The following is a 23606-nucleotide window of genomic DNA, read 5'->3' on the forward strand; positions in this document are numbered from 1 at the left end:
TGCGCAGTCGCTTTTCCACCTTTTGTGCTGCCTGGGCCCAGATACGACCGATGATGACGTGCAAAACCCACGTGTTCAGACACATGGGATTTGATCAACATGGGATTTGCATAGCATGGGATTTGTGCATAGCTGGCCGGATGTCGCCAGGAATGACTTGAAGCGGACGTCTAAATCTCAAAAATGTGCTCTGAGAAAGCGTACGCAAATTACGAACGCTCCCCGACTAACACGAATCTGATTAGGCTGGCCGACCTGCCACCAAGTGATGTAAACGATTCAACTGCAATTCGTTATATCGCGTCCCTAAAGTAGACTGTTGGCAGCAAAGGTCTGGATATCTTGAAAGGCGCTGCGACAGTGTCGGCTTCGAAGAGGTAGGTTCATATAGCGCAATTTTTAAGAAATAAACGCCACTTTTGTTGAACATATAGTTCTGGGCTGTGATGTGGGAAGTCCACTTACTACGAACATCAGAAACAATGAACGCAGTCCGCCTGAAGTTTACAACGGCTATCGTAGCTGAAGCTCTGTGTTTAAAACCAAATTGTCTAGAAATTAACAAATCGTTTTTAACAAGGTAACAGATTGGGTTGTTTAATAATTTTTTTAAAGTATTACGAATGATTGAGTTTCAGGTTATCGGTCGTGGCTGATTCGGCTAGATAATTCCGTATTTTTTACATGGGAATAAAAACGACATTGAAAATCTTTCAATCTTGCAGAAAATGCCACCGTCTTAAAGTTGATTTCAATACATTAAAATTTAAAGTTTTTTGTTTTCCTTCAAGAGCTCATAAAAAAAAAAAACTCGGTCTTATCCCATCTTCACTGGTCGCAATATGTTAGTTCAAGGAAGCCACTAGTACACGTACTTTTTCAAGAGGAAAGAGAAGATTCCTCCTGTGCATACCAAAATCTTTCTTTGAAAGTTTTTACGTCACTCGCTTCGAAAGGTTAAGTCCAGGTTAGGTCTGCCGGCGGAAACCAATGGGGAACATTTTTGACGATAGCGAAAAGCGCTAATATCAAAACATTGGAAGACTGCAGACTGGAGATCTACGAATTTAATGAGCGCAATAATGAAATCGTAAATTATATAAAAAACTGCGTTCCTAAACCTTTTTCTGTTTATAAACGCTTTTGCTAGAATTGCTGGGTGCGTATGTAGTTGTTTCCTTATGAAGTCAACCGATTCTCCTTCGTAGCTGGTGATTTTGTAAGGTTCAGTCTAGTTTCAGGGTATTACATTGTTTCTTTTTAATTTTTCGAGGAGGCAATTTGCGTGGAAGTGTGGAAGGGCATTTATTTTCACACCGCTGAAAAATTTTTGCAATGGACGTGTTTTTGTAGTGGAGTGAGTTCAGTTATATTTTTGGTTACAGTCGAAAGGAAAGAACAACACATTGGTTTCACGGAGCAACTGTTTCTGCTGATAACGGGCGCTTCAGTAGCGCGTCCCGACTCGCAGTCCAATAGGTTGACAGAAACGGAGGCGATAGTGGAAGTGTTCCGGACGGCACTAGAGTAGCTGGCGGCGAAGAGGCGCGTATTGAAGATCTCAGACGTCTTGTCGTAGTGGGCGCTAGGGTTGGCCATGGAATTCCCGCAGGCAGGTAATCAGGAACTCGTCAGGTAAGAGATTTTTTTTTTCATGTCGACTATTGCACACTGCGCAGTTAAAGCGGAAAACTTATTCAACGACGCAGTGTTCGGGTGTGGTTTTAGACCACCGACTCCTTTTGCTTATCTGTTCGTAAGGCCAGCTCTTACCAACAGTTACTTCAGTTTGCAGCAGCCCTGTGCTACCGCAAAATGATTGGGCAAAGATGTGTACTCCCATAGTGCTGAATATCAACGCATACAGTTGAAAAACGTGACTGTCGTTTTTCGCGGTTGACCACTCTGCGAGAAAGACCAACAATTTTGTTATTTGACTAAGCGGAAACGAGCAAGCTGTTATTGAAATTTCTGCTCAGCAAAATAAACAGCCTTCTGGGCTTTGCCTCAGATGTGAGCCCACTAGAATGTACATGCAAAAACCACTTCGAATATAACTACACTAGAATTCCAGGATAGGAAGTAAGCACACCGCTGTGAGAGCGTTCAATCCACTCATGGCCGTAAGCCTGGTTTGGCTTCTGCTTTACTTGTTGCTCACTGCCCCAGTATACGGGGCAATCAATTGAGTTAGATAACAAATAAACAAAGAAGAAATAAAACGAAAGGAGCCTAGGCGCGTAAAACATTGGGTTGTTTTCTTATTCTCCCAGTGAAAGATAAGGGTAGCAAAATCGTACGGAATAGGAGCGTTGGCCTCAGCGCTCCACCAAATTTACCTTAGCTTCCTCCTATTGGCTGCAGCCTGCGCGACACTCTTCCGAACTTTCTCGAGGTAACCCTGAGTAAATCGGGTAAGCTCGAGCTAGTTCGGAGCACAAGACAAGATAAAAAGATTGTTTCTCGGGGCTGGTAATAATAATAATAATAATATTAATAATAATATTAATTGTTTTTTTTGGGGGAAAGGAAATGGCGCAGTATCTGTCTCATATATCGTTGGACACCTGAACCGCGCCGTTAGGGATGGGTAAAGGAGGGAGTGAAAGAAGAAAGGAAGAGAGAGGTGCCGTAGTGGAGGGCTCCGGAATAATTTCAAGCACCTGGGGATCTTTAACGTGCACTGACATCGCACAGCACACGGGCGCCTTAGCGCTTTTCCTCGATAAAAACGCAGCCGCCGCGGTCAGGATCGAACCCGGGAACTCCGGATCAGTAGTCGAGCGCCCTAACCACTGAGCCACCGCGGCGGGGCCGGGGCTGGTACGTCTCGAGTAGTGTTTTCGGACCAAAAGAACAGAGGTCACGCTTGTGAACAAGCGGCCAAGAAAGTTTGCAGTGCTTGTTTCTGGTGGGCATTCCTCAGTTTTATTTTGCCCTTATTTCCACCACCCCCTTTGTTTTCCCTCGTTATGCCATCGGAGAGTAGCAAACAAGCGGTTCCTTTTAGATGAGCGAAAGGCACAATTACTTGATCAATTTATCGTCTATTACTTAAAGCCAAGAACAGTTTCGGTCATCCGCACTTGTGATTTGTTTTACTCATTAACGTTAATAATTGTTTTGTGAATTTTGTCAATACAATTCATTAACGTAACTCGTTTTTTTTGCGGTACTGAAATTCTGTTGAGTATATCTCAATTCATTTGTTCTATCAAACAGGTTCCGATATGTTGCACCAGATCGTTATGACATCGAGAATCCCCGAGAGTGGGCTACTGAACAAGAAAGGTGAGCCTTTTATGCCTTAATTAACAACGTTTTGCTTTCTCTGTCTGGCAGTTTGCTCTAGTCCCCTTCAAAGCGAATATCAATGAATAAAAGCAAACAAAAAGATACCTGCAAGTCAACTTCTACTGCACAAGGAAAATATTACGGTGCAGTAATGTTATCTCGTGACGACTATGCCCCGGTGACACCTGTGGGTGCAGGTCTTGTATTTTCAGTCTAAAGTAGATAGCGTGTCGCTATCACTACCGTCTTTCCATGCGCAGCACAACTGAGCAATCACGACGACGCTTTATGACAACAGTACCCTACTTCTGGTTGTCAAATGTTTAGGGGAACCTGAAAGCTGGAGTAGGTTTTTAATAAGGAAGTAATTATTCATTGGCATCTACAAAACGGTAGGAATACGGCTACAAAGGAAAGCTATACAGATTTCTCAGAAACTTCCTTGTTAAAGAAAAGTTCGTCCTGGCCCGGAGTTCAAACCCGGGACCATCGCTTCGCCGGAGCAGTCGCTCTACCAACTGATGGTTTGGTTTATGGGGATTTAACGTCCCAAAGCGACTCAGGCTATGAGAGACGCTGTGGTGAAGGGCTCCGGGAATTTCTACCACCGGGGGTTCTTTAACGTGCACTGACATCGCACAGCACACGGGCCTCTAGCATTTCGCCTCCATCGAAATTCGACCGCCGCGGCCGGGATCCAACCCGCGTCTTTCGGGCCAGCAGGCGAGCGCCATAACCACTCAGCCACCGCGGCGGCCCGCTCTACCAACTGAGCAAACCGGGACGGTTAGCGTCTGGCAGGGCAAGAGCGAATTGATCAATAACTTATTACAAACTGTTCCCACTTCGAGTAATTGATCAATTCACTCTCACCCTACCACATACTAGCCGTCCCGGGTACCTCAGATGGTAGAGCGACTGATGGGGTGAAGCAGCGGTCCTGGATTCGAACCCAGAACGAGGAGGAATTTTGTAGCGAAAGCTGCATTGGCCACGAGCTCGCAGTTTCGCTGTGGTCGCACCACGTGACGAACCACGTGACAAACAACTAGCCAGACAATCAGACTAACCTGAACTTGCAATCAAGATTAACCAAGGCTAACCAAGCTACGCCTTAGCTTTCGCTACGTACATCCTGGCATAGCCGAGCTAAGCCACTGCCAATTTTCCTTGAACGGTCAAGTTTCTGAGAAAGCTGTATATTTCTAATTTGTAGCCGTATGGAAGCGCTTAGGTGAATTGCAGTGAGTTAATCCCTTCGTTATTAGTATCTTACTCGTGCTATACTACTGCTGGGAAGATGAGTGAGGCTGCGCGATATGAACCCCCCGGCCTCTAAAGCCGCACTAGCTTCTTATCACGATAGTGCTGCGTTTACGCTACTTTGCTATGTCTGTGCACATGCTTCGCGCATCTTCATGCAGCGCATTACCATTTGTTTTTCGTTCGAGGTTTAGAAAAATTGAGCTCGGCTGTTTGCACCATGTATATCCAGAATTAGGTGACTGACGTCAATGCTTCTAACGCACTCTGTTCGAACGTCGCGACGATTGGTGTGCGTACTAGAGGCAGCTGACGAACAAGCCTTGTGTGCATGAATACTCAAGCAGATCCCTTCACGCTATAAAGTCTGTTTTCCAGCCACCAGCACCGATAGACCTTCTCAAGAAATGTCTGCACGAGCTAACCACACCTGCCGACGAGTGAATTAAACATCTCTGGGATCGCGCATCAGTGAATGCCTAGGTTCGCATACCAATTTCAGAATTACTATCTGAAACGCAGCTGTTGTTTTTGATGAATGCAGGATGCCCAAAGTTAACGTTCTGCTACTTTCCAGGTGATACCCTAGAGGAATTTGGGATATCCATGGGTGCTACATCGTGATGTGGTTGCGGGGAATGGACCGTCAGAGAGGTGGGGAACAGAACAGAAAGGATGAAACGTGGAACGATGTGAGGAGCAGCGAAACATGAAATTGGCATTCATATATAGACTGCATGACTAGTAGCTTCTAAAAATATGCCTCAATACATGATGTTTTTAAGGCGATGACTCAGTTTTGTGTCTTATTAACTTCGGTTAATTATGTCGGTATGAGGCCTGTGGACCCGTCTGGACCCTAGCAGATCTTGTCTCTTGTAACAGCCGGAATCGGAGGACAAAACAGCAAGAAAAAAACACGACATACGAAGCAGCACCAGAACCTTGGTTATAAACATGACAGCTCTCCGACAGCTTTCCGCTCCTCGTGCACACCGCGTCCAGACCGATGGTTGAGGTCAGTCGAGGGCCGCACCTTCACCGCTAAACTTATGACCATTGCTCACGCAAAAATTGCCTCCAGCCAACACACCGAGATAAACTAGAGCCGCTCGGCGCCGCTATGACGGGAGCACGGAGGCGGAAGTTTCGCCGTTAGGACCAAGAAAAAAAAGCACACGTGACTCGTAACAAAGGGCGGTCATTGACAGCCGTATCCGTCCCGTTGGGTCCCTCTCTCCCACTCATCCGAACCGCCTATCGCTGACGATACAGCGGAAATGTGCCGGCCCCTTGCGAAAGCATAGGCTAAACTCCTCCCTTGAAGTGTTTGAGATAAGTTGGGCAGATGGTTCTTGATAGCCACCAAGTGAACAAGAGGAGGGGGGGGGGAACTCTCAGGGTGCTTGCCAACGTTTCGACAAGTAAACCTGTCTTCGCCTAGGCAAAGCTTTCCTTATTGGCGGGGTTCATCATTGTCGATGTTGGCAAGCAACCTGAGGTTTTCCCTTCCTTTGTTATCTTTGTGATTATCCTTAATTTGTTGACATTCATGCCGGTTAAGCAGCGCTCCTTCGCTACCGTATGCGTCCCCATCCTCAGCTTCAAAGCGGTTTGAACGGCGTGACAGCAATCGGTGCTAACATGGTATTGCCGGGGTGCCAGCTCCCGCAAGTATGGTGCTTCCTAATGGCCCCTCTCAATTGGCAATGATAAGAGAAAAAAAATGGTAGAGTTTTAACGTAGTCAAACCGAGTCGGACGTTCGAAGGCACTTGAGGCTATGAAGGAAGGAAAGAACTCAGGAGAGGGGGTTACATCACATTTTTTGAAGCCGGCTTCCCCCCCCCCCCCCCCCGCTGCCCTCCTTACTCGAAAGCCGTCTCAGCGCGTTTGCGCATGCGCAGCAGGGACGCCGCTGCGCCTAGCGTTGCTATTGGCTGCGCCGTCGACCAAAGACTCCCAGTAGTCCTTGCGAAAACGCGTGACATTCGGCCCATTTTTGGAGTGCAGCTCGGACAGCGAGAGCCTCTCCCGAGTTTCTTAACGCGACAGCGTTAAGGGCCCCGTGTCGGAGAAAAGTCGATGTCGTTAGCGGCGGCCATGTGCGAAAAATTCATCCTCCTCATCCTCGTAACGCACGTCACTGCCCCAACGATAGCGCGCGACGGCAGCGCCTCCCGCTCGTCTCGTTCGGGCGCAGTGGGGCCGTGCGGGCACGCAGGAATCACGCGGTGAGCGGCGAACAACGCAGCGCACATCCAAAGCGCGTTCACCACGAAGCTTGCGGCTTGCTGCCCGTTCGTTCTGCGCGGAAGCTATGCTGGTGCTCGTGGTATCGGGTTTGTCGAGAACGATGTGCCGACGAACTACGACTGCAACTTGAGTCCCGCGCGTTTCGGCAAGGCGCCTGGCAGCGCTTGTACGTGGTTCGCCGCTCCTCGCGTCCGTTTCACCGTGCGTAGCAGAGCGATTTGTCTAATGGGCAAGGCGTCGCGCCGAACGGGCGATGGCGTTCCATGGACTCTCTGGCAGTGCTGCAACACGCTGTCGCGTTCCATGCACTCTTAGTGGCGAAGCTTAAGCGTCCTCCAATTTTCTTCCTCCATGCTTGAGGCAAACCTCCTTAAATGCAAACGCATGTAAGATCTCATCGTCAGCCCTTGTACGCAACCATGCGCGGGGGAGGGGGGAGGGAGAAGTGGAAGGGGGCGCCGGTTCAGCGCGTTTAGAAAACAGCTCCGCAAGACCCCCGCCGCTGGCGTCCAGGTTTTTTAGCCCAGCTTTGCCAGTGAACTGGCGGTCTTCGTACTGAAACGAAACGTTTTATCTAAACAAGCGGCACGCTAGATGCGATGGTGCACAGTGATGATATGGAAAGGAAAAAAAAAATCGCCGCACTGAGAGGGCGAGAATCCTCGCCTGAAGAGCGTTCTGTGAATTTATTCTTGATTTGTTGCTTTTTTTATTTAGCAGTGCCCGGGCTACGAAGTTGTGCTCTAACGTCCGTGGCCGTTGCTTCCTCGTACTGACGCCACATCGGTTAAATAAGGCCAGGGCGCGGATTAAGAATAGCCGCCCCCATTTCCGGAACTTTGTGGCAGTCTACGTAATGGCTATGTGCTTAGCACATGCTCACAGAGTGCCTAGGCAGAGTGCCTAGGCTCTCAGTCGACAAGTATGGCACTGTAATTTAATTTCTTGGTAAAAAGCAGTTTGCTTTCAAGTTGAAGTTTGCGCACTTGACTGCGTATCAACACTTCTTTAACTTTATGATTTAAAAGAGAAAAAGTTATGAATTTGAATAAAATGACAGAAAGTAAATATTTTCCACGAAACAGTAATCCTATTTCATTAAGAGAGAAAGAAAATAGGGAATAAAACAAAAAAAAAACGCAAATGAGTTACGTGCAGTTGTTGCTTCGAGAACTGGTCCTATACATGCCTTAAAAATACGTGATAAATATAGGTCGCACCCTGTGTCCTCAGAGGGAAGCTAAAATGGTTTTTTCAGAATTTGAGATTATTATATGAAGCTATTTTAAGAAACTACGAACCTTCTAGGCAAAGAATGCACAGCAGTTTTCCGCTAGCCTTTAAAATGGTGACGCAGTGACCGATTAACACTTAGAATATGTTCAGGCTTCTCCTCACTGCGTTGGAGGAGGAGTCATTGTTGCCAAATGTCAGATGTGCGCTGTCTTCTTCTACTTGCTGCTGTGTGTCCTCCGATGCCGCCAAAGAATGCTTTGTGAGGTTCGGCTTCACGGCATTGGATTTCTTCCTTGAAGCAATCGCTTCTTCGCTGGAATCTTAGCGCCGCAGTACGTGACGTCATCATTGCGGCCTCTGCCTGTCGCTGATGGGTGCGTCGAGCTCCTCGTTCCGAGCTCCGTCGTATTCTGGGAGGGTGGTACTATGGGTATCGCCAATATACGTGCTGATTAGTTTGTTCATAACTTCCGCATCTGTTCCCTCAAACGACGGGGCCCACGAGTGAGCCCGACCTCTCTACTTCCTGATAATGTGGAGCCGCCCGACTGCCAGAACATCGACGACCGTCCGCAAAATTATACGGAGATTGTCGAAAATTATAGGTTACAGAGGAGACTGGTGGCACCATCGGATAAAAGTCTAAAAAATATTCAGCCAATCGCATGGCGGCGCCTCTAAACTGGGAAGTTCGTAAACCCGGTCTGGGGATGCACATCATGTTCAGAAAGATGAGAGACAAAACGATAAGTGCAAGCACTGTGGGGCGAGAGGGACCCTAGACCACATTATCTGGGAATGCGCTAGCTCCCCAGGGGTTAAAGAAAATACAAATTGTAGAGAAACCTGGGAAGCCCTGCTGCGGAAAGAGGTCCCTGCTCCACAGCAACAAGCCATCAACCTGGCGGAAGAAGCCGCGAGGAGTCAAGACCTCTTTGCATGCTTCTAACCGCGGAGGTCCCGGCCCCCGCCACCCAGGCCTGCGTGCCGGGACGGGGAGTACGGGGACCTCCTTATCTGGTGTAAAATAAAGTTGGTATCATCATCACCATCATCTGCCTGTCGCTGCGCACTGCAGAGAAGCCTGAACGCCGAGGCCGCTTTAGTCGGCGATTACGTCACCATTTCAAATGCCAGCGCAAAAAGATTCTGTATAGTTTACGTGTACGTTTCAGGCATTCGGCTCGTTTAAACTTATCGAATTCTGAAATATTTTCAACTGCCCTTTAACTGAACCTGAGGAGAATAAGTTCCCGAAGACAGTTTTGGCGCAAGAGACTCACGGGCAAGGAAGTGTGTTCCAAGGACTCTCCTCGGGAAGGAGACCTGACAAGAGGACCATCTTGAGTGTTGTGAATTCTTCCGTGCCAGAATTATTTTCCGGTAAATTTGCCGACTATGCCAGCAAGAAGTCTCGCTAATAGATGTTCACAGCTCGTGAAAGTCCATTTTTTTCCTCTGTGTGCAGGGAACTGGCACAAAAATTAAGGAAGGTCCTTCAAGAAAATCGCATCTATGGCGACGAACAGCTGCGCCACACCATGGCGGTGCTGAGAAAACTGGGCGTGAAGGATACAAAGCACTTTTCACACATCACAGCTGAAGACCTGCTCCGCGAAGGAATGCCGGTTGTGACGGCACGAATACTTATGACAAAATATGGTAAGTGTATCAAACAACCTTAATAGTTTTACTTGATGGCTGCTGGTTGACGTGCGGTGTGTTTAAGCATGCAAGAGTTAGGAAGCACACACATGACCTCTTAGAGAGATTACGATGCAGTGATAACGTGCAAAACTTGAATTACACACGTGCCGATGTACAGTTGAGCATGATAAAGCCTGTGGGTGATTTTACATGCCGAAGCAAAAGTTAAATCCCTCTCAAGATGCATCACTCGACAATAATTATCGCACGCTGGTATATTTTTTCTGTAGGATAGTCCCTGCATATGGCCCTACAGATTGCCGCTTAACCTATCTTTACTTAGCACTAAAGCTTCGAAAAACTGATGCGTTAAACTTTCAACAACGATAGGCAGTTACCAATCCATTTCCTTTTGAAACAAACGCGATTAGAAATGAATGTCTGACTATTTATGACATGACTGTTCCTTCTGATACTTTTTAAAAGATGGGAATAACAAGCGATGTGTACAGCAAATCGTGTGCTCTACGCCGTGCTACGGCTCTAGCGAGGACCAAAGCAAAAACGTCACCCCGGCAGCTTTTTTCCTGTGTTAGACCATCGAACCAGAAAGAAACTGATGCTGGGTATGCCCTCAAGTTTCTGTTACAATGAAAAAGCAGCGAGTCTTGTTCAAAGTGCGAAGAAAACTCCGATATTATAAAAGGGAATAAGCTTAAAAACACAATCCAAGCTAAAGGTGCAACATGCTTCATTCTCCAGGACACTTAGCAAGGGCGCCAACAACAACTCGGCCGTCGCTTTGCACGCCATCTAGCCGAAATAGTCTGGGCTATTTTTGTGTAACCTCTGGCAGCGATTACCATCGCAGGGCAGTGGCGCATCGCTTAACCGCTGCGCCACTGTGCGAGAAGTGGTATGAGGGCTACCAGGAATCTATGCATGTTAAGTGGAGAAGAACCAACTTTGAATGTATGGCATTAATACATGAAAGGTATAGTGCCATACCCTTAAGGCGGAACTTAAGTGTCCTCTTTCATTTCCACTCGTTGATGGAAGCTCTCTCGTACTATGAAGATACCAGAGCCGAAAAGAAATAGACAGCACTAGGAACGCGCATTGATAAGATTATGAAGAGGCCCAGCCGCGTGAGCTGTGCAAACTGCACGCGGACCGTACGAATTTCTTAGGCGGCGGGGCTTTCACAACGCAGCTGCTATCGCCCTTTCTGCGAGTTTAAGATAGTTGAATCTTCTGACGGTCACAGCGACGATTCCGGTTATAGCGCTGGCGCTACGTTTTGTTAGAGTCATGACGGTGCTTCATAAGCGCGACCACATTGGACAGAAAGAGCGTTGGCATAAATGTCTAGATTTTATAACTTGTTGGCACTTTTACGCAACATGGCCATTTTCACAACCGCCTTCAGCCAGAAATGGAGAATAATTGACTTTCCGACATCTGTTTCTTTTCTCACAGAAGCGTCCGGCAATGAGTCTATTTGGGGAAGGTAAGCAATTCCCGATCTTTTTTCATACGAAGTGCCTCGCATTGTCCGCCTGATACGCGTGTCATTTGAAAGGCCTCTCCAATAACGTCTGAAGTAAACCGCATGACCAGAATCCAGGATTTCTTAAAGTCTGTCAGGAGCGACGTGTTCCAGCAAAGTATGTTAAAGAAACAACGATAGGAGCACTTAACATTTTAACAGTTAGCATTTAGCAGGCAATTAAACTTCAAACTAGCTCGGATAAGGCAGTCTTCTAGAAAAAAAAAAGAAGGGAGGTCAGGAAAGCGGCGCTCTCTTTAGGTGTTGCTTGTCGTCTTCAGTCACAAAGTGCGTATGTGCGTGAATCAGGTTTGTACGGAAAAGCTGGTTTCCGGAGAGGCTCATATAGAATTCGCTTTTAATTACTTCCTTGCTGATTGTGGCAAGTACAGAACACCGAGATCACTTGGCTTAGGACCAGTGGAGTTTCTCTAATGAGCGCGATATCGCGGAAACTTGTCACCAGAAGCAGTCGCATCGCGTTGGACCAGAATGCAAAAGCGGTTGTGCAAACAGATATCGGCGCATGTAAAAGAAATTTCACACGTTTGAATAACTGTTGTAACACATGAAGACAGATGAAGACTGAACGCTGCATTATTGTGTCCCGTTCCATCGTGCGCTGTTTTGGCGTTTATTCACGTCTATCATGTCTTCCTATCTAGCTTACATCGACAGCATTTTAATCTAAAAAAAGTAATTTATATTATGGTACGTTGTGATATGCTATGGTATGTGGGCTTTAACGTTGCGAAGTTGTTCAGGGGAAAAGTTGCACATGAATAAGTTGTGCGGCCCACACCAGATGTCGGCGCCAATGCTAGGAATAAAATGCAGTTTGAAATTAATTTATCGCAAGAGTTGAAAAGTTATGTGATTGGTAATGCCGAACTTTTTCCTGGGCATTGGAATCATTTTTATAACCTTCAAACAAGATCATAAATATTCATTATCTGCCGTACACGGAACGCCGTTATGTTCTGTTCTTGCTTAGTGAATCAGGACACTTCCAGAGTCTGGTATGAGTAATTCTAATTTTTTTTTTCGTGATGAATATTTTTGTCATTGGTATTTATGTTCAACACGACATTTTATGTTAGTATTTTGCAGACCCACACTTATCTCTCTCTTGAAGATTACCGGCATTTGTGAACTTTAATGTTTTAGACCCACAATAAGCCCTAGATACGGGTCCGAGCACTGCTTGTTAGTTTTTGTTCCTATGTAAATACTAAAACTACTTATTCGCATTGAATAGAGATACAAATTTGTAAATCCCACTCCCCTGAGTAGCAACAGTTACTTAGGAGGCACGCTGGTGATCAAGGGGGCAAATTGAAATAGTTTTTGGAAAATTGATCTTCGTAAACCTTAGTGGCAAAAATCGGCGCGGCGCACAGAATGTTCGAAAAGAAGCGTTCACATTCACTAGTTCAGTTACAATACAATACAATACACTGATACAATACGACATTTTATACAGCTTCAGAGCATACGCATCACTCACACAATAACTATCCCGTTCAGACAAGAAGAAGATGATGAACTATATAACATCACACACTGCATGTAATATCGTTTCTTTCCTGGCTTGCAGAATCTTTCAAGGTCTTTCTTTGAAAAATACTCAAGTTTTCATGCTGAAGGCAAAGAGAAGCCGTCCAGCAGTATAGTTGGCTTCAGCACTGAAGTGTCATTGAGACCCAATGCACTAGAGTACTGGACTGCAACGGCTAGAGACCCTGTTTTTGCATCCCATTTGATGAATATTCTGGAATCATTTTGGTGAAAGATAGCTTGTAGAGCTTACTTTGGTACAGTCACGGTATCTAGTGTGATAAATAAAAAAATAATGGCGGCATGCAAATTAATGCGTCAGTTGTAGAAACTAACCTCTAAGCGACGCATAATGAGAAGTTGTCAATTACCGCGAAAGAGGAAAGCAAAATAATGGGCGTAGTGGTAAAAGATGTGCAAAAAAAAATTCAGCATATATTACGCAACATTATCGGGTTGACAACATTCTTGCTTAAATTAAATGCACAGCGTGAAAATATTGAAACTGGCCTGTATGAATATTTACCAGGATTTATTAATTAGAGGCCCGGAGCTTATTACCTAGGAAACCCCACGAAACGAAATACAAATTTCACTGCCAGCGGTCTTTTTTCAAAACGAAGATGTCGTGATATCGACATTAATTTTTTTTTTGGTTAGCGGGACCTGCAAGTCTGGGCTACACCGCCATTAACGTCCAGTGGGGATCATGAAGTCCTTGATCTTGAGGCAACGAATTTAAATCAAGTTGCAGGGAAAAGAATGTTTCCTTTATAAATAAAATTTTCTTGGCGACGAATGCACCTCCTTTTTCATAAATAAGCTCAACATAGCCAAGAAAGGCGTTACCAACAATGTCTACTACTATGAAAAATTTTTGTAGTTGGCCGATGTGTCCCTTTAACGTGGGTGGGACGTTTACTGATGATGACAACAGAGAACCGTTCACTAGTGGAGTGACTGAGCGTGTACCCATAAAGGGAAACGCAGTTAGAGCTTTCGTCCATTCAGCTGGAGTGTTGTAGTGAAGCAATATTTAGGTTTAGAGTGACAACGTCTACACGCCGCGGTGGCTAAGTGGTTAAGAGCGTTCGGCTACTGAGCTGGAGTGCCCGGGTTCGATTCCGACCGAGGCGGCCGCGTTCCAATGAAGGCGAAACGCTAAGGCGCCCATGTGCTGTGCGATGTCAGTGCACGTTAAAGATCCCCAGGTGGACGAAATTATTCTGGAGCCCTCCACTACGGCAGCTATTTCTTCCTTTCTTCTCTCAGTCCCTCCTTTATCCCTTCCCTTAAAGCGCGGTTCAGGTGTCCGCCGATATGTGAGACAGATACTGCGCTGTTTCCTTTCCCCCAAAACCAATTACATTTCGACAGCGCCTTATGCGGGGGAGGTGAATTCTAGAGGTAGACCCAAACCCAGCGTAGAGTGGTGACGGTAATTATGACCACAATGGTTTTGATATTTCCTTTTAATTTCAGGTTCCTGTTCAAGATCTCCCGTATTATGGACAGTCCAGTTGGAGGAGTAATCAAGTGCATCGGCGGGATCGCTATTAGTATACTCTTACAGAGGTTTTTGCCTTGGAAGAAATAAAAAATTCTAGTGCCCCTCCCTTTAGTGCAGTGCATAGAGCAAAACGGTTACCCTTTACGCCCTTTTATTTCGTACATTGCTAGTAATTTCATTAGAGAGCGCTATTATCCTAATTACCTGGAAATAAGCTTCGCTGTCTGGCCCATGCGAGGTGGTCTAAATTATTCCGGAGCCCTCCACTACGGCACCTCTTCTTCCTTTCTTCTTTCACTCCCTCCTTTATCCCTTCCCTTACGGCGCGGTTCAGGTGTCCAACGATATATGAGACAGATACTGCGCCATTTCCTTTCCCCCAAAACCGATTACTACTACTACTACTGGCCCATGCAAATAACTAAAGTGCTAGGAGTAAGAGTAGTGCCGATTTAATTACCTCCAAATAAGGTGGTCTCCCTGGTTCGTGCAGTAGACTCAGAGGGTTGGACTTCTCCGTTTCAGCCGAAGAAGTCTTTAAAAGTAAGCCGAATTTAGTTTTTGAAATTTTGTTTTAACCAAAACTAACACTATTCTTGGCATGTAGGCATAGGCACAGCTATCTGGTTGTTGAGTGCGAGTTCCAAGTTAAAAATTAACTAAGCAGAGAATACAAGGGATTGATGAAGCAGTGGTGTTCTGGATAAATAATAATAATAATAATTGGTTTTTTGGTGGAAAGGAAATGGCGCAGTATCTGTCTCATATATCGTTGCACACCTCAACCGCGCCGTAAGGGAAGGGATAAAGCAGGGAGTGAAAGAATAAAGGAAGAAGAGGTGCCGTAGTGGAGGGCTCCGGAATAATTTCGACCACCTGGGGATCTTTAACATGCACTGACATCGCACAGCACACGGGCGCCTTAGCGTTTTGCCTCCATAAAAACGCAGCCGCCGCGGTCGGGTTCGAACCCGGGAACTCCGGATCAGTATTCGAGCGCCCTAACCACTGAACCACAGCGGCGGGTGGATAAACCGTGCAGTTTTGCGGTTTGAGGAATTTTTTTGCTTGTTTACATACCTCTGCTGACTGGGAAGCACCACTTCCCCGCCGCGTGCTAGCTAAGCACTGTTTCTTCATTATCATCATCTGCTGAGAGCAGTTAGTCGGTCAATTAAGTTTATGAAATACAATTGATACAGTTAGAAAAAAACCGAAGTCGTCATGAAAAGTATCATGTTCGGACTACCGTAGCGATTGAGCTGCGCAGTTCCATTACCGTCACTAACACGCAGACCACGTGATGCCTCCTCCCCCCTACAAAACCAAGGACGACAACGCGAAGAAAACTTGTGAGCTTGGTTATGAGAAGTAAATTACACTTGCGTTCTTGACAAGCGCCTCTCTCATTAAGCTTGCGTTACTTCTTTATAAAAGAAAGCAATTCCTTCTACACGGACGCCTCCAAGTGCCAAATGATTGGTAAATGACGTTAATTACTGGCTCTTCATGCCGACAAAAATGCCGAGACAGACTCTAAGTGACCCACGACCACACAGAATTGGCGCATTATATCTCCGAGAAAAGTCAATAAATCATTCGTCGGAAATCATATTTTCCGAAAAAAAAACCTAAGCTTGTATTATTAAATAAACACCCTATAAAGACCGCTGAATTTTAGAAAAATAAAAACGTAGAATTTCAAGCCGTAAGTACACTGTGGGACCGCATCCAGGGTACTGTATTAGTGACTGCATGAACGCTTTTTAAACTATTCTATCATGCAAAATTTTTAAACTCCTTTCATGTTTAGCCGCCGCGGTGGCTGAGTGGTTATGGCGCTCGGCTGCTGGACCGAACGACGCGGGTTCGATCCTGGCCGCGGCGATCGAATTTCGATGGAGGCGAAATTCTAGAGGCCCGTTTAGTGTGCGACGTCAGTGCACGTTAAAGAACACCAGGTGATCGAAATGTCCGGAGCCCTTCATTACGACGTCTCTGATAGCCTGAGTCGCTTTGGGACGTTAAACCCCCATTAAGCCAAACCAAACATCTCATGTTTAATTTAGATAGCCTCGGTAACGAAGTCTTTTTTCTCGTGATTACAGACGCCGGTTGAGACTGGCCATCACAAGTGTTTCACTTCAAGTGTTCGATACTTCCTTAACTGACGGAGGTATAGAACGCTATTTAGTGTGCTACTTCATTGAGTCTGTGGTAATGAAACAAAATGTTACACTTCATGAGCCGTTTATCAGAAGTCTTTCCATTTTCCACGAATCCTCGCATGTAAGCGGCACTCACGGTGAAGCACAAATTAGGCTACATAATAAATGCGGCCTGGTGCCTTCCCGGGCGTAAACATCGCTTTTAAGAGCGGAAGGTCTGCTTAGCCCGTTCCTATGTTTCCCGCCGTCGGCGTCGTCAGCATCCGCAGCGAGCCTTCCTTGGTTGGGAAGTGGCAAATTGGGGAGAGGAAAATGTCCCTCTCTACATTCCGGGCAGAGGATCATTCTTTTATTTTTACTCTTTGCTATTTTGCTCTTGTCCTGATTTTAGCCACCAATCAGACAACCTACTCTTGACAAATTCTACCCGCTTGAAATCTACTTTTCCTTAACGTCCCTTAAACCCCGTTGCATTGAATAAATCAACCGCGATGCTTTCAACTGTACGGTGCAGCCCTTTACAGAAAAGTATCAAGTGTTCATCTGTTTCCTTCTCTCCGCACGCAACGCACAAGGTATCTGTCTCCTGGTACCTGACTCTATACGTTTTATAGCGCAAAACTCCAGTCCTGGCCTCAAACAACAAAGAGCTTCCCCTACAATTATCATAGATATTTTCTTTGACAATTTCCTGCTTGAAGATCCTGTATGTTCCCAGTGCCGATTTAGTCAGCATCCCTGTTTTCCACAGAGTTCTCTCTCTTTCTTTAACCTTTTTCTTAACCTATAATTGCTGATTTGCATTCCTACTCCTAGCCAGATATTTTCTTGTCAATTTTCTAGTTCGCTTTCTCCATTTCGTGTCAAGATTCCTTATGCACAGGTATCTGAAATCTTTCTTAGCCCTCTGCTTTTCCGCCATTTTTGTCTATCGCTCCTGAAATGGTATCTTACTGCTAGCATCTCTGCTCTCGAACGACGCCCGTCCCCTATCACCCTGTACCCCCTGATTTGGTGTATTGTCATGTGCTCCCAAGGCTAGCCTCCCTACGCCGCATTGTTTGCTTTCTAACCTTGCTTGAACATCTGGTCTCATGCACAGGACCGCATTACCGAAAGTTAGGCTAGGAACCATCACCCCTTTCCAGATCCCTCTTACCACTTCATACCTATTGTAATTCCACAGTGCCCTATTTGTCATGACAGCTGCATTCCTACTAGCTTTATTCATTACATATTTTTCATGCTCTGTCAGTTACACAGCAACTTTATTTATCCACACCCTAAGATACTTGTACTCCTCCACTACACCTAGCGTGAACTCCTGTATTCCATGCTCGCCGCCCTCATCATTAAATATGATGACTGCAGATTTTTCAGTACTAAACTTAAAACCTCATCTATCTCCCTCTGCACCACCGTGGAAAATCCATTCGCCTTGCTTGAAAAAAGAGAGGTTGAAGCCTTGTCCGCTCCTCTCCAGTTTGGTATCTAACCCATTTAGGTAAAATGTCAACAACAAAGATGACAGAGGGCACCTTGCATAAGCCCCTGCTTTATCTCTATAGGCTATGATACATTTTTTTACGTTTTATAAGCACATTTTACTTTCACAAATATATTTTAAAAGATTAATTACTCAATCTTCCGCACTCGATGTGCGCAGTATGCCCTACAAATCCTCTTGAATAACGCTGTCGCAAGCTCCCTTGGAATCGAGAAATGCGAGCCATAGGGGCATTTGTTCCTTTTCAACAATCTCTAGACACTGCAGCAATAAAAGTTGTCCTCCAACCTCCTTTGTTACTGGAACCCATTTTGAAGCTCCCCTAGGTCCCCTTCGTTCTCCACCCAAGCCTGCAGTCTATTCTTTATAATCTGCATCACCACCCTGTAAACCACAGACGTCACTGTTATGGGACTGTAGTTGTTTTTGCCAGTTTTGTCCCCCTTTCCCTTATATATCATGTTCATTCTGCTTAATCGCCATCCATCGGAGGCTTTCCCATCCATTATAATTTTGCTCACTACCTCTCTTCTTGTTTGCTTGGATTTTGGTCTCGACTGCTCTATTAACACTAATCGGAATACCATCTGGTGTTGTCGACGTGCTACTAGGAACCTTCTTCTCTGCATTTTCCCACTCTCCTTGCCCAAGTGAAGCAACTGCAGTAACCGGTATATCCACCGTCGATAAGTTTTGTGCAACAATTTTTTCTTTAAATTTGTCTGTCATCATTGTTCCTATGTGTTTCTTTGCTTCATCACCTTCTTGCCGAATACCCTGATCTGTAACCAGAAACCATTGTTCTAGCCTAGTGTTATTGCTCATTGTACTTAGACGTTTTTAGAATTTCTGAGCTGCGGTTCTATGCTTTTTATTTCCTACTGAAACAGATTGGGCCACATTTCTTCTAATTTTCTCGTATGTCAATTAGGATACTTCCCTTCTACACTTTTTGAAGGTATCCCATTTTCTGTCTACTGCAGCTTCTGGTTCCCCCTCTTCTTGGAATATCTGTGCTCCTTTCTCACATTTTTCTATGGTCTTTTGACATCCTCATCACACCAACTCTCGGGCCTGCATTTTCTTTTCCCTTTTGGCCTGACTAGCACCTTAACTAGTTCTAGCTAGCTCAAGTAATCGAGTTTATTTGGTGATGATTATGGATTTTTATGGCGCGAAGGCATCTAAGGCCAAAGAGCGCCATGACACAAGGTATTTTTCTTTTTTCTCAAAGTTTATTTGGTATAAGTCCATTGTCTTTCATTATCCCCGAAAATTACTTATGGTTTATGGGGTGTAACTCCCCAAAGCGACTCAGGCTATGAGGGATGTCATAGCGAAGATCTCCCCGGGGTTCTATCGGACAGTACACGTGCCTCAGATTTTCGCCTCCAGCGAAATTCAACCTCCGCGGCCGGGATCGAACCTGGGAACTACGGCTCAGCAGTCGAGCGCCCTCACCACTGAGCCACAGCGGCGGGTGGCAGAAAAAAAATAGTGAGACTTTCTGACGATCTAGTTGGTACATATTCATTTCTGAAAAGCTGTGCGCTAAAATGCGCTCTTCTTTCCTGTCGTATCTGCCCCTTTTTTCCATGCCGCCGCGGTGGCTCAGTGGTTATGGCGCTCGGCTGCTGGCCCGAAAGATGCGGGTTCGATTCTGGCCGCGGCGGTCGAATTTCTATGGAGGCGATATTCTAGAGGCCCGTGTACTGTGCGATGCCAGTGCGCGTTAAAGAACGCCAGGTGGTTGAAATTATCACGGATCCTTCCACTACGGCGTCCCTCACAGCCTGAGTCGCTTTGGGACGTTAAACATCCCTAAACCAAACCAAGCCCTTTTTTTTCCTGTGAACATCCTTTTAGCACACAGGCTTTCAGAAAAAAATTACTTTCTGAATTTGTTTGGATGCTGCTTCCTACTGCTTTTCTGAGTAAAAGGTTCCATCTGATTGCTCATCCTGCTTCGGTCCTAAATTGGTTTCTCTTCTGAATCTCTGCTTGATACGTTTTGTGGTCACTACCGATACGTCTGGAGAAATGTTCATCTATGCTCATTACCGCTAGCCTATTATACAACCTACCTAACATAAGTTCATAACCTATCGCCGAGTGCAGACTCCCTGGCTCCCATGTGTATTCAGCCCTTCTAACTTCTCGGTACTGTTGCATACAACTAAATCATGCATGTCACACATATCCATCAGCATGCTTCCTGTCGAATCTTCTATGTGTGCGTTGATGTCGCCTAATATAATTACCTCGCCCTCTCCTCCTAGCTCATCATTGTCGCTTGTGATATATTATACCATTTTTCTATTTCCATCTTTGGCGTTAGCTGCTGTCCTCAGATATACAAAGCTAAGGAGTGGCTCCTCTGCAGCGCCCCCGCACCGCCGCGGACGGTGCATGTACTAGAGCGCGAACAATAGCTGTGCACGTTCTTCGGCGCGGCGGTCGGGCAGCGTTAGCACCTGAATATATTCGTACAATGTAGGCACAGCAAAAAAAGAGTGGCTGGATTCCAGGAAAACGATAGCAAGAAGTCGAGAGAGGCCTTTCAACGATGCGACCTAGTACTTCTACTTAAGCGGCAGACAAGGAAGTACTGAGGCTGTTATCACGTTTCTTGCCCGCTATGCGGCAATGCTTTAGCGATAGCGCAGAACGAACCACATGATAGGTGTAGTCGGATGCAGTTGAAGAAGGAAGCGACGAATTGCCTCAGCCAATGGCAACAAGCAATGGCTTCTACTAACGGTCATGACTTCTCAGTTCATTGCCCGACAAACTCTTTTCTTTTCCTATTATTCCACGTTACACCGGTCAATTTCCTTTCGCGTAGTTCGCTCTGCAATCCTCGCGACCCCTTACGTTAGCCTCCACATTTCTACCGATGTGGAGAGGACCGGTAAGATGCAGCTGTCATATACTTTTCCCTTGAATATAGTAAACTGGTACTCATGACCTGAAAGTCTCGGCCAAGCACCCTCCACCTCAGTCTAATTCTCCTTGTTATTTTTCTCTTGTGCTCTACAGCTGTGGTCACGACGTGGCCTAAGTCGATGCATTTTCTTACCCCTTCCAATGCTTCGATGTCCACTGTAAACTTTTGTTGCCTTAATGGACTGCTGAACGTTTATTAATGCGATATCATTAGAGTTGCCGTCCCACTGAATCCCCGTCGACGTACGAGATGAAATTTTATTGTTGGTTGGGAGTGGCTACGTGACCTTGTGACGTCATCATTGCCGGCCCGTCGTAGGAGGCGCCAACCTGGCCACCGGACTGTGTGCAACGTGCCTACCGTGGGAGGAGGCGAATAATAATTGGTGGAGAGAAGTTGCTTTACCTTGTGGCGTCGTCGTAACTCACCCACCGGATTGTGAGCGAGGCGAGTTCCTAGACAGTTAAGCCGAAATAGAGAACCAAATTTAAAAAAAGAACTCACAAAATGTGATATATGTAAATGTTGGTACCGTCACAGGTTAGCAGATATCTGTTACTGCAGCTGGCAGTCCGAGAATGGCTGTTGATGGACCGAAAACTGCACCGGAACATACGCAAACACTAATACAGAAACGGGACTCCACCGTTCACACAGCCAGGCATAAGGTCTCCCTGAAAACAGAGGAGGGAGAACGAGGCGCACAAAATCGCCCCCCTTCGACGGTCCACCGAATTCACAAGGAAATGTTAATGATTTGTTGTGCAACGTTGTCGGAGCTATACGTTAACGTCGCTTCAGAAGCGTTTGGGACACGGTAGTGAGAATAAATCTGAATTTCCTCGCTGAATGGAGATTGTTATCACACTAAGGATCCTGGAGCGTATGCTGAGCCGGGAAGCTCACGAGTCACCCTTCGGTTCCCAGCTGTTATCTAATCAGCTTTTGCGTGGCTTCCTTGTTGCCGTATCTCGTGCGGGTACCAATGCATTGCGTTTGTTCGCGAAAAACAGCGACCGCAAAAGCTTTTTCCCACAATGCATAGACATTCCTGGTGAAAGAAAGAAACATGAGAAATGAATATATAAAGGCAGAAAAAATAACGAAAGAATGAAGGAAATAAAGGAGATAAAGAAACAAGGAAGGAAAGAAAGATAAAGAGAAAGACAGAAAGATAGAAGGAAGGAAAGAAAGAAAAACGAAAGAAAGAAGGAAAGAAAGAGAAATCGACCAGCGACGGGTATCAACGGGAACGATTCTGACCAAGGTTTTTTCTTTCCTTATTAAGCAAAGAAAAAAGAAGTGTCGGGAGTTAAGGCCAATACGCTGTGTGTGGACAAAAACTGGCTGACATGGCCATTTTAAGACTCACTTACATTAGGGCCATGGAACGCTAACGGTCGGAAGCTGCCCGAGCTGACGCACCAGTATGTCACATTATGCGAGCGACGACTGCAGCACGACAAGCTATCGCCTATCATCGTAGTGTGACAGATTTTGAGCCGGCGACGCCGACGATACCAATCGGCGGATGGTCGCCCGATCTGTTTTCGGCAGATCGGAGGCCGAGGAAAAACTGAACGCCCGCTGAGGCGACGGCTTGAATAGCTGCGCTTGTTTCTGCCTTATCGTATTAGAAAAAAAAAGCGTTACGAATGGCAGCCCACCATATGTTCACATCTTAAAGGCGTGTTCAGACGAGTGCACAGGATCGCGGATGGTCCGGGCGCGTCAGAGCTGTCCGCGTGCCACGTGACGTGAACGTCACTGCTCTGAGCGACCTTGAGCGTGTGGCGCGGTCTTTTCCGGGCCCGGACCGCGGACCGAGTGAAAAAGGCAAGCGCCTTTTTCAGTCCGCGGGCTTGGCGGCGGACCGGGATTGTTCTTCTATTTTTGCTTCCAGATCAGTCAACGTTGGCTCGAGCGCTCGTCTGACTAGCTATCCGGAATGAAGTCGGCTCTGCTCGATGCTGGCGCCTTTCGTTTTGGCGCGCTTTTCACGGTATTTGCAGCTCGAGTGCAGCATTGTTCCCTCCTTTTCGTGTTTCACTGCGTTGTTCACTCTGTATTTGCTGCACTGCGTCGTTACTGTGTCTGAGCGTGTGCGCTTGCGTGAGTTCCCGCTTTTGCTTTGTTGTTTCTGCTAGTATGAGTAATGTTGGGGATAAGGCGCTCAGTGACGAAGCGAACGTCGCGTTTTTAGCGCTCGTTGTGAGCTGTCAACCTATATGGAATAACTGACACGCTTATCCCCTCAACATGACGCTAAGGAATGAATTGTGACAAAAGATCGCCACGGAGATGGATGTGCGACATCCTGAGTCGGCCCCGTACAAGTTTGGCACGAAATGTTTTTTTTTTAATTTTTACTGAAACTTTGTAGCTAAGTGGGCTCTCGAACTTGAGCTTGTAATGCATTTTATATTGTTACGATTCCGTGCGCAGGATTCTTGAAGGCGCTGTTTGTAAACAAGCGCCGGACGCTTAAAAATGAACGTAAAAAATTGACAGCAACGAAGAGCGGCCGGGGTACCGACGTAGTTTGCGCTGGCAAGTTGCGGTTTTGCTCTTGCTATTTTCCAACTGGTGCTTCGTCCAACAAAACCGCTTTTCAGCCGCGAAGGCTTCCCCGTCGTCCTCAGACACTTCAATAACTACAGCAAGTGCAGCGAG

At 46.1% G+C, this 23606-nt stretch overlaps 1 protein-coding gene across 2 annotated transcripts in view; it reads left to right on the top strand.

Moving 5' to 3' along the window:
- Positions 1–506: 506 nt before the first annotated feature.
- The window catches only part of LOC144108814 (uncharacterized), a 43017-nt gene continuing 19917 nt past the window's right edge, over positions 507–23606 (top strand). For both annotated transcript variants that reach the window (XM_077641995.1, XM_077641996.1), the window contains exons 1-4: positions 507–1635; positions 3223–3291; positions 9517–9710; positions 11175–11205. In XM_077641995.1, coding sequence (XP_077498121.1) covers positions 1598–1635; positions 3223–3291; positions 9517–9710; positions 11175–11205 — 332 coding nt within the window. In that variant the 5' untranslated portion in view covers positions 507–1597. The remainder of the gene's footprint in view (positions 1636–3222; positions 3292–9516; positions 9711–11174; positions 11206–23606) is intronic.

Source organism: Amblyomma americanum, chromosome 10 (genome assembly GCF_052857255.1).
Source record: "Amblyomma americanum isolate KBUSLIRL-KWMA chromosome 10, ASM5285725v1, whole genome shotgun sequence".
Lineage (NCBI taxonomy): Eukaryota > Metazoa > Arthropoda > Arachnida > Ixodida > Ixodidae > Amblyomma > Amblyomma americanum.